This window comes from Hirundo rustica, chromosome 12 (assembly GCF_015227805.2).
Source record: "Hirundo rustica isolate bHirRus1 chromosome 12, bHirRus1.pri.v3, whole genome shotgun sequence".
NCBI classification, from domain to species: Eukaryota; Metazoa; Chordata; class Aves; order Passeriformes; family Hirundinidae; genus Hirundo; species Hirundo rustica.
In genome coordinates, this window is record NC_053461.1 from 3378054 (window position 1) to 3390099 (window position 12046).

Genomic DNA, 12046 nt, shown 5'->3' on the forward strand with positions numbered 1-12046 from the left:
CATGGTTCAGTGGGGTGCTTCTGATGCAATAAATCACCATGCCTGAGAAATGAAACCCCTTAGGAAAACGTGGGCAAATTTGCACTTAGTACTTGTAAATAAAATACGCAGTTTGGAGGAGTAGTTGTAGTTTGTAGTTTGGGTTAGGGCTGGGCAGCAGGAATCTGATTTAGGGTAGTAACAGTGAACTAAAATGAGGGGTAAGGAGTTTGCTGGGATTATTTCTATCCCAGCCCCTGAGCAGCACCTCTGGTTTTGGGTCAGTGATGGAGTGACCCCTGGCAGCCAGCTCTGCTTGCCGCATGCCGTGTCTGGAGACCTGGCACCAGGGCTGCCTGAGGCTTTGCTTTCAAAGCACATATTTTCTTTGAGTCATTCCATGTAGGCTGTACAAAATCATCTGAAATGCTCCACCTGACAGTGCGTGGAATTGCAGAACAGGAATCAGTTTACTAGTAAAGGAAAGACTGGAAAGATTCTAACAAATTGCTCTGAAGTAATTAAAGGGAAAGTTGATTTATAGAACACGTAAAATGTCATATTTTTAATTCTGTTGAGCTATATAAGATAATAGCTGCAGAGATACTGGAAAAAATTAATTGGGTAACATAAGTGATAGTTCTGAAAAATCAGTTAACTGGGTTCAAATATATCTCAAATGTGTTGATTCTGATCCACATTTTTAGTAGCATGGACAACTGAGAGACTACTGGAAAAACATTCAATTTCAACTATAAAAATACATTTTTCATCTAATTAAAGCAGATGACCAGTGAAATCAAAAAATAGTGTGCATCTGATAAGTACAGTGAGATTGCTAAATTCCCTCCAAAATGTCACACTTGCATGTTGGCTAACTTCATCTCATGCTAAAGATACCACACATTTGGGAATAAAAATAATTGTCTCCTGTATGATATTGTGTAGTTAACTGTTGTATCTTGGCAATTGAAAATTGAAATCAGTCGTATCATGAAATGTTTCTGTGCCAGCAATCCGCAAAACTGAACCAAAACACTGGTACTGAACCATGAATTAGCAGAGCTGGGACTATAGAAATAATTTCTGGAGAAACCCTCTGAGCAGCAACACAAGCATTCTGTTCCTATCAAATAAAGTGATCTCGTGGCCTTTATGCAGCCCCTGCTGATAAAGATCTTCATAAACACACTGAGTTGATGACATAGTCAGAGTACGCCTCAACCAGACAAGGCAAAAGAGGTGTTTTGTACTCCATGCTGGAAAGTAACTTGATGTTTGAGACTATCCAGTCTGACTTGGGTCAGGGTATGGTAGAGATATCAGTTTTTTACTTGACTATTTTAATGTATTAGTAAAGGAAGGCTGGTCAATTAATCATACTGCAGTGAACAGCTGAGTTTGAAATTCTCTGGAACAGTGATTTTTCTCTTAATGGAATCTTTATGGTTGAAGGATGGGTCTCCAGAAGAGGAGGATCAGTGGAAAAAAGTAAGAACAACTTTCTAGGAAAATATTCCTAGCATAATTAACAAGGTTTATGAACTATAGAATGTCCTGGCCCCAAAATGAAAGGGTGCCAGACTTTAACTAGCTAAAATTGAATAGCAGTGGAAGTGGAGATGAGTAACCTGGGCAAAAGACAGTGTGACTTCAAGCTCAGGGGGTTCTTGTTGGGCTATTTTTGTGCACCTGTGCTGCTGTGCCTTGGTTGCTGTTTTCTGTGTCATGGTGCAGTGGTTGTCATTGCAAAGTAGCATCTTTGTTTAGACATACCTTCAGAATACACTGGAATTGTGCTTCAGGCCATTCAGTCTTCTGAACAGAATGTTACATTTCGGTCCAGCTGTTTTACGTAACTTCTGATCCTGTGCAACCTCAAAAAAAAAAGGAAAAGGAAAATTTGGAGATCACTGGTGTTAATAGCTGTTTCTTTTCTCTTTACTGAAGCACATTTTAAAATACTTTCAGCAAAATATGATATTCTTAAAATCATGTTTTTCTAACAGTGTCAGTGGTGTAGGCTAGATATATATTTTTTGAGAGAGGCTGAAGGACTGGGAGATGTAACTGTGTACATGTACACACTTTTCAAGGAGATATGTGTTTAAGTTTATGTAACTTCTCTTACCTGTTGTAACATCTACTGCAGTAGGACAAGGAGAACTGTCTAGGCATGTATTGCTAGTTCAGTTGTGCAGCTTCTGGGTTTTGTTCCTTTCCCATCTTTTAGGCCATTTAACTGTTTTCGGTTCTGTAAATTCTGTGAGGATTTTTTCAACATGTATGTTTTTCCCTTCACTTCCTTAAAGTGCCTTGTGTAGTTAGGGCTGATGGATGATGGCAGGTGCCGTGTTCCTGATAGAATCCATAGCCATCCCCCTTCCTGACTACTAGTGCAGAGACTGTCCTGAGATGGCTGTAAGGAAAAGCCATACATAGCTGGGATGCTCCTCATAAATTAAATGAATTTCAAAATTCCTGTGAACAGGACACCCTCGATACCCAAACTATATTTTGCATGCATTTGACCTAGTTGTCTCTCTAACTTCCTTGAATATGTAATAGACTCTGTGAGTTGCACAGTGCTGTGTCTAGTTCTAAACTGAAAACTTCCTTCTCTCTTCTTTTTAGCCATTTCAGTCAAGGCAGAAGCATCTGACTTTGGAGGAACTGTTTGGAACCTCTGTCCAGAAGGAGCAGCCTGCAGCTCCATATCCCAATCCAGAGAGAATGGAGAAGCTGCAGACAGATGCATCTGCCAGGGAGCAGCACAGTTTGCTTTTGCCTTTTTCCTTTGACCAGTCACCAGTAATGCAACAATCCCTGGGAAAATCTGAAAGTCTGAATGTTAAACCCGGTGCCAATCAGCAGGACTGTTTAACACCTATGATAATACCTCCAGCTCCAGTTTCCCAGCCTGATATGAAAAACGTTTCAAGCTATTCAGTTCGTTTAAGCCCTGTTCTTAATTCAGCCTCGACAATGGAAGCTGCCCCTGCTCAGATGCTTCCTGGCCTCAAACAAAGCAACAGTATAATGCAAGTTATGCAGCAAGCTGCCAAGCCCATATCCCCACTGGTGAATCAGCCGCCATCTGAAGTGAACCACGCTCCACAGAACCTAATGGCTGGCCAAAGCCAGCTCATAGCACCCTTGACTACAGCAAACACAGCGACTGTCTCAAGTGCGTCTCACACAAGTGTTGATCTTCTCCAGAAACTCAGGTTGACCCCACAGCATGACCAAACACAGCAGCAGTCTCTCACTAAGACTCCCTTAACGCCAAACATCTCTGCCTCGGTTGGCCAGCTTGCAACACCAGAAAGCTTCAAAGAATCTCACAGTAAGCCATCAGCCTTGAACAGCAAGATAATCTCTCCCCTTCAGGTATTCTGTGGGCTTTGATATCCATGAAGCTTTAGACTACGTGTATTTTTCCCTTGAAAGCTGTGTTGTTATGTATTAGCTGCTTGAAGATAATGAGGGACTTCCACTGTGTGGTATTGATTGAATGGCTAAGTTAGAAATCCAGTTCCTTTAGTTTTGTATCGTTTGCATCTGCTGTCAGTGACAGACCTGCCTGTAGAGGAGGAGGTTTTTCAAACTGCTGCTGTTAGTGGGTGAATAAATCCTAAAGATTCCATCTGTACTTGTGTCAGAAAAGTACTGCTCAGAGCTGGGGATGTGAGAAGGGACGGAAGGTTGCAGGCTGAGCACTGTGATGAGAGGTGGATGTGGTGGAAGTCTAGCCTGTGCCTTATTTGAAAGTATACTATTTACAGTTTCTTTTTTTCGATTATTTTGCTCTGAGTGGTTTTTTTACTCCTTCAGTTTTGACCCACTTCTTCTGTGGGCTACATTGAGATATGGCTTTATAGGTTTGCCATAATACTGAAAGCATAAAACATGGATTGAGATTTTTCCTTTTTCCAGCTTCCCATTGATTATATCAATTTTACAAAATTGATCCAATTATATCTAAAATCTGTTGAAATATGCATTTTTGTGGCTTTCTTAAAAACAGAGAACCACCTCTAGAAATTGAGCTGTAGATGGTAACCTCTGAATTTTGCTTTTTTTTTCTTTTTTTCCTCAACTCAGACTGTACAACAAAACAAGGAATCAGAAGTATTTCCACAGCCGAAAACTTTGTCTAAAGCAAGTCAAGTAAGTGGATAAATATCTCTGCTAATTGGTCTTGGGTGTTTTCTTAGGGGAGGAAAAGCCAGCTGTGGTGCCTGGTTGATACCTCAAATAGTCACTGCCCACTGACCATAGTTAAGGAGATGTTATGAAACAAAACTGTACTGGAGGAAGGGAGAGTTGTTGTCAATGCACTGCTCCTGTGCAGTCCCTCTTATTGTTTGTTCTAATGGGCTGCATTTTTGGATTTGCAGCCCTGCACTGAGTTTGCACCATCTGAACTGGGCTTTTTTATGTTGCAAGCAGGGAGTACTAATGCTATAATATTGTAGTAGGGTCTATTAGCCTTTGTCCAATGTTAAGCACCCCAGAGGCTTAAAATGCAATCCTTGCCTTACTGTGTCTCAGTTTTCATGAGCTACGTTGTATTTTTATGAAAAGATACAAAGCAGAAAAAAATTGAAGATGGAGGAAAAAACCCAGCAATTGCTACTGGAAAATTTGTAATAGCAAGTTTTAGCAAGCTAAAAGCACATTTAAGATTCTTAGAACTGCCTGGGGTAACAGTTTCAAATAATTTCAATTTTAATTTTCAGGTTGCAGTTACAAAATAACTTGATAATAGTCAAGTGTTCAAGAACTAGTTTTAATTACTTTTTTGTTATGTATTCATTTTAGGGCACCATCTGTATTTTAATTCTACTTTTCCCTTATGCACCCACTCCTTTTTCAGATCTCTTACCTCATCTTTGTTAAACTTGCTCTCCAGTTTTAGTAGCATGCCCGGATCTGATTGTGAAGGCAAAAAAAATGGCCCTACTTGAATTAGAATGCTGTTTTAGCTACTGGGCTGCTATAAAATAAGCTCTACAGTCTGTTCATGACCCAGTTAGTAAATAATTACCTAATTAAAAGCATTTTATATGGATTTGGGAATTCTAAGAAACATGCATGTTGTATAGTAAACTGTCAGTTTAAACACATTGTCTTCAGCTGAAATCCCACGCTGTGAGTCTTCACAGTTTTGACTACAAGAAAATCAATTTTCTGGATCTGCTGTTGTTGATGTTATTTTATACACATTAACTTTAGATGGCTTTGGAGAGCTTTTTCCTCTGAAGATTGTTGGCTCTCCAAGGGGAACTCTCTGCTGAGATGTCAAATGTCTTTGCAAATCACATTTAGTGTTGCTTTTCTTTGCAATGAGATTGGCTTGTTTATTTTCTTTTTTTTTTTTTCGACCATGTTGGTCATCCTGGAAGCCTGAACAAGACACAGATCATCAGCCTGAGTAACAATTGCAGTTATCAGGAGATGTCAGAGTTACTCAAATAGGACATTTATTCCTGTTGTTCAGTTGATGCAAATGTAATAGTCCTATAAATGTGCAATTTATGTTTAAAAGAAAAAGTGGTGAAGGCATTATGTGCATTTTTGTAATGAAGTGGAGACAGACCCGTGGAGTGAGGAGGTGGGAAGATGGTCCTCAAAATATTTCCATCCCACATCCCCCCAAGGGAAAACAGAATGAGAATATTTCAGTATACTCCAATGCTTTAATTATAATTCAGCAGTCTCTTTAAATATGTTTGAGATGCGCTTCAAATTTGAAGTAGAGTATTTGTGGGAGACCATAGAAGTGGAGGTGCAGGAAGCAGGACTGGTCTCTCTGAAAACTCCGAAGGAAAATAATTTGCAAAGCAGCTATAGGCTTCTTTGATTACTTGGGTGAAAAGCTGGAGTTTCGTTGTATGTGTAATGTTCTAAAAATTCTGGAAGATAGCAAGCATATGAGTAGGAAGGAGTCTGCATACAAGAACGTTCAAGGCTGCTGCCTTCTTCAGCTTTGAAAATGAGAAGTACTATTGGTATTAGTCTTCATAGGTAGATATTTCTTGATTAAGGGCAGCTATTCTGCAATATCCGCCTGAATAACTGTGGCTACAATTTATTTTCTTTATGTTCATCTCTCCAGCCTTTACAGCATCATTCTTTCTTACTGAACACAGTGCTTATTAATTTTCTGTTCTTTTACAAGGTTGCACCTCCACAGTTTGTTACAGCCACTACGACAGTAACGCCTTCAGTGCTCTTGTCTCCAAGTGTGTTTCAGCAATCAGCTACAAAAGCTGCTGAAGTGGAGAATAAAGCCAGTTCTTCGCCTTTAACACTTGGAACTACAGAAATTCAGACTACACCTCCTACTGTTCTCAGCAGGTCTCAGCTTCAAGAAGCACTGATACATCTAATAAAGGTAGTGTCTATACAGAGCTCAGTTTCTGAGGGATGAGGTTCCAAGCGCAGAAGGCAGCACTGACAAATTCTGTACCCCTGTAACTCCTTCTGCCCTGAAAGATTACAAAATATGTTCTTTTCTATTGGAAGGGGCAGATTGCTCCACACTGTACACAGAGTATGGCGCAGCTTGTTCCTTTTGTTTGAGATGTGGAAGACTTAGAAGGACAGAGTACCTGGGATGTGTCCTTTCGCATCCGTATGAATTTGTAGACAAGTGATGAGTAACTTGCACTAATAGAAGTTGGTATGGGGGGAGTTGAGTTTGCTGTCTTTGTGTTCCACTTCCCCAGGAAAGCTTTCCTGTTTTCAGTTCCCTAGAATCTTTCCTCATCTTTACTTTTAGTGTGTTTCTTTGAAATGGAAATTTAAAAGTTTTAGCTCTGCTATTTTTAGGGACTAAAAAGTTCTATTGAATTCAATCTGTGATGTTGGGAGCAGCTGTGCATTAAGATGATTTTGACCTCTAATGTCATGGTGAAATTGCCATGAATGACAAATAGTTCTTTCTTAGCTCAGGATTTTCTTGCTCACTCCATGCTGGTGTTAGTAGAGCTTATACCCAAAATGCAAGTCTAAAAATAACAAACTATATCTTCCTAGTGACCAAGCTGTTAGGACCAAAAAGTTCATTACCAAATCCCATCATTAGGTTGCCTGATTTATCTGTTCCATTTTACATAACATTTTCTTCTACTGGTGTGTATGGGTTTTCTAATTAAAGACTTAAACGAATCTTGGAACTGAGCTCACCTGCCAATATTCTGAGTGGTGATTTTAGAGAGCTGACAGGGATATTTGTCTACAGTCTTAACAGAGAGGGAGCTGAATGAAGACCAAAGTAGGCATATCCTGCAGCATGGGAGTACTTAACACAGCACTCTAAGCAGAATGCCATTTGCTGTTCAGATCTTGTAAAGAGAGTGTTACACCCTCAAGCTAACTGATTAGATACCAGTTTTGTGACTTGTTGTTTGAAGGAATTAGACTGGAGAAATATCTAAATATTGTCCATAGATTAAATCAATTCACTTCCCAGTCATGCTTTGACATGGGAATTCTTGTTGAGCACACTGCGGTCCCATTTGGGCTGGTCTGCCTGACAAACAACATTTCATCTGACACTCAGGCAGACTTGACTTGGGAGCCTGGACACAGAATGGGATTCTTTGTGCCTAAGACTATGGTTCAGACTCTGGAGGGAAGCAGAATGTGACCAGGCTGACCAAGTGACCCCTGTCTGTTTGTCTGAGCATCCAGAGTGTCTGGTGATGCCTTCGGCTGCTGCTCAGCTTCATGGTTCACAGCCTCTGTGTGTTCCAAAAGCACCTTTCGTGCAGGCACACAGCTCCTTCCCTTATCAGCTGCAAGGAATCCTTATCACAAGTAAAGTGACATTAAACTTCTTTTGCATCTTTTCACCTATTTTCTAATGTGTTTCTGTTTTTCCTGCAGAATGATTCCCATTTTCTCAGCACTATCCATGAAGTCTACTTGCAAGTCCTCACCAAGAGTAGAGACAACATTAAGCTATAACTGAAGCTGAATCTACTTAAAATATGTTCATTTTAGAAACAATTATGCCTCATCTATAAAACTAATATTTTTGTAAAAGAATATTTAGTTTTCAACATCTTGAATTTGAACCTGTTAGGAAAGATTATTCCTTAAATACTTATGAAAGTAATGTTCTCAGAATGATCTAAATTTTCACTGTGATCATCACCAGCAAACCTTTTTTTTATTGAGGGAGGGACTTAAGTTGCATTTGATCTCTCATTAGCATTAAGTGAACGTGCAGATGTTTGCTCTGGCTCTCATTCCTGGCTGTATTCATTGTTTGAGGATTACTGAAAACTATTTCAACCAGCTAATGTGCAGTGTAGTACACTACAGCAACCCAGAACCAAATTCAGTTGTGGGAACCTAGTTCCAGTTTGGTGGACTAAGGAAAATGAGAGCAAAATGTCTCATGATTGAGCTGGCAGATGTGGGGAAGGAAAGGGTCTGGAAGCTGGGCCAGTGGAGTTAAATCTTTAACAAAAGGCTTAAAAATGTGATTAGCTCAATACATTGGCAGTCTCTAGCTAATGCATGTAAATTCATCCTTTCAATATTTCATTAATCTAACTTGTTCCTGCATTATTGACATAAAACACCCAAGTGAGTGAGGCCATTTTCTCTTAAAAGGCAAAATCTGAAATATGCAAAGTCCTCAGTGATTGTACCTTTTTTTTTGTTTTAAATCAACAAAGTTAGTTGCATGTTGCAGTTCTCATTTTAAATTTATGGTTAGGAGACCACCACTGGAAGACTCTCTTCCTGTTCAGCAGTGTTTGATAAAATGTAAACGCTTTGTTCCCTTTTAGCTTGAGGATGGACCACGCCATAGTTGGCTTTCACTCCTCGGTTGTGTTGGAACTGCAGTGTTGAAAACTATGCAGATGGGAAACAAATGCATGCTTTTCTTCTGTTGCCCTCTCCCCAGATCATTAGTGCACACTTCATAGTCTGAAGTTTATCTTATTAAAATGTTACTGCTTTGTATATGTGATTCAGTAAGTCACTATTCACTAAGAATTTAACTGGGTACTTTCCCATTTGACAACGGAAAAATTTTAATTATACTTTCTTATGCTGCTGTGTTGGTTTACCCCCATGGGTTGTATTTATTTCTTAAAGGCATGCAAAGGTAATTAATCTGAGTTCAGGTCCCAACCTTCTCCAGCAATAGTAGTTTTAAAGGATACTTTTTCAGTAGAAAAGTGTTGGGTTATTGAGTAAAGAGATAATCTGTAGTGAGTTATGATGCACTGCTTCATTCTTTTCCCTCAAGCACTATTGAAATATGAAGAAAAATATTGTTTTACTCCTTACAATGTATATGTAAGTATAGTTATCCTAAGGATTAGTTAATGTTAATGTAGTCAAGGTGCATGGCCATTTCATTGGAAACTAGTAATTGAGCTTTAATTGTGACTTGTTCACAAATCAGGATGTTTTAGATACAACAAATATTTACATTTTTATGTATTTGATCTATTTTAGGTTTTTTTTCCTAGCTTTTTAGCGGAAAATATATTTTGTTTAGCACTGCTTGCCTTCTGAAAAGCTCTTCTTAGCCTTTGAGTTCAGTGTTTCCAGTTAAAATACAGAGTATATTGTTAGAAAAATTTGCAAGATTCAGGGAAAGATGCTAATGTGCATTCATCAAGAAATATATTGCATTTAATGGTAACATTTGAATTCAGCAATATAAACACAGACTTTGTTAAGGAAGATGGGAGCTTCTTCCATAAAATCTGGAGTTACAATACTGTGTATGGATGTAAATGGTGAGGCTTAAATTAGATTGAAGGTCCAAACTGATTTTCTGCTGGACTTTTTAGGAAAAGTTTCACTGAAAGGAACAAAGTAGTGAGCAGTTCCTCTGAATAAAAATGGACAGCCTAAGCCAAATAGAGGGTTGCTCTTATCTGAATTTAGCAAAACTGGAGTCCGTAACTTCTCATTTCTTGTGGACAGCTTGTGGATTCTTCAAAGAAAGATTTGATAAAAGTTTGTAAGAATAAATTTGTTGTAAGCTGATAGTGCACATTGGCACTGTTTGCTAATTATAGTCATATCCAAAGATCTATAGAAATGATAGGAAGGAGTTGTATTTTGAGTTCTTCAGCCATATACAAAATTAATAATACTTTGAATATCCTTAACTTGTGAGGGTTCCTGGGCAGCTGGGAACAAGCAGTTGGCCGATCCTCACTTCCCTTTGGTTTTATAGTGTTCTAGTAGCAACAGGTTGTTGGTTTACTTCCCTGCCCAAGCTTTCCAAATGAGCTAGCAGAGAACCAGAGTTGAAATCGTAGTGTGCACAGCAAACTTCATCTCTTGAACAAGTGCATGTGTTTGTTCCAGCCTCTGCATGGGGCCAGCCAACACTGGAACCCTTCTCTGCAGAGGTGTGACAAGTGCCAGGGGAGTGGCTCTAACAGATAAACTACTTTAATTAAAAGCTCATTGTAAAACACAAGCTCAATTATAGTGTAAAATCTGGGGGGGTTTGTTGGTTTGGTTTTTTTTTAAATGTGGACCGCGTATTTAAAAACTTATTTTTCTGTAATTTTTTAAAATTTTTGTATAAGTTTGAAATGACCAGCTGGTTGAAGTGCTTGATTTTCTGTTATATCCTCTTGTAGGGATAACCAGTGTGTAGCAAGTTACCTTGGGGCGTCACAGGAAATGATTGTGACCATTTTCAAGGGACTTTTTTTTTTTTTTTAACTGCTGGCTTAATGGGGATCTTATCTGTTTCTGGGAATCAAAAGACGATTAGTTCAGACTACACTCCCCAAATTATTACCTATACATGTTTTTTGTGGCTCATGTTAAGTTATTTTAGGTTTGAGTTTGGATTTTTAGTTTTTAAATCAAAGACAGTTTTAAAACTTACAGCGGCTGAATTGTTAAGGAAAATCAAAATTCTCGGTTTTGTACTTAGACTTTATCTGTTGTTATTGAACAATGCAAAGTTTATATGAAAGGTGCCTAACAGCTGTTAACTTCAGGAGCAGAATATCTTTCCAAATTAAACAAGATTTGCAGAATGAGTGATAAAAAAATTGAAGTGATTCACCCTGATTTAGTATAAAATGTGTAGTTCTCTGTATAAATACTCAATATTTAAACACTTGCTGCTGGATGTATAATTTTTGCTTGCATTTCTAATTGCTTCATTTTGGTTTATTTCTGAAACCCATTATGCTATGTGTAGTCACTGATAGAATTTCTGAAATGTTTTGGAAAGCAAACTTTAATTTGGGATTTCTTGGTTTTTAAAAGTATTCTAAGCAAATCAACCACCTTCTTGCCAGGTATTTGGGTTCCTTTGTACAGCATATCTTAACAAGAGGAATGTGTGCAATATGTATCACCTCATTTTTGTCTGGCAATGTTATAAAAATGTTAAGATGCAATATCTTCCTTTCACTTCAAGTTGGAAAAATTGCAGTATCTCTGATTTGGTGGTGTATTTATTTTTATCTATTCAGTGTATGGGCATATGGTTAGTTAGGGGTTTTTATGTACATTATGTGCTTTTAGTAATTTCTGAGTTTTATCACTTCTGCATATGCACCAGTTGTAGCCATTTGCATGTTCTTTCGATATGAAGACCATGGGGAAGGGGGGGCTTCAGGAAAAAATTCTGGAAATCGGAATAATTGTTAAGTCAAAAAATGTAGATACTGCATCATTAACGTTTTTGGTATGGTGTGGGTTTTATAGCACCTATGTATGTTTGCAGTTATTAAGTTATTGCATAAATGTTTAAGAATGAGCATTTTTTCATCCAAAATTTTGTATGTTTGCAAATATATTTTTGTAATAAAACTTCAAAACAAATGTTTCAGCACCTCCTAAAATCTTGTGATGTTTCCTTTTATTTCTAGACTAGAGTTCTATTTGCCTGCTGAAAGGTTCAGTTTTTATTTAGAGTTAATATTTTTCCAGAGAAGAAACTCAAATTCCTTACTCCATTCTGGGGCTAGAACCAAATTGCATTTGTCCACTAAGAAAATGCAACCTGACTGCTTGAAGGGCAGTGGGGAACAGCCTCTACAAGGCCTTC

General features: G+C 38.3%; 1 protein-coding gene across 2 annotated transcripts in view; it reads left to right on the forward strand.

Moving 5' to 3' along the window:
• Nucleotides 1–11836, forward strand: part of DCP1A (decapping mRNA 1A) — a 31953-nt gene extending 20117 nt beyond the window's left edge. The window contains exons 7-10 of one of the 2 annotated variants that reach the window (XM_040076556.2): nt 2614–3369; nt 4084–4149; nt 6164–6379; nt 7876–11836. In XM_040076556.2, the coding sequence (XP_039932490.1) occupies nt 2614–3369; nt 4084–4149; nt 6164–6379; nt 7876–7956 (1119 nt within the window). In that variant the 3' untranslated portion in view covers nt 7957–11836. The remainder of the gene's footprint in view (nt 1–2613; nt 3370–4083; nt 4150–6163; nt 6380–7875) is intronic. The other variant, XM_058422260.1, reaches the window with a different exon arrangement.
• Nucleotides 11837–12046: the final 210 nt, after the last annotated feature.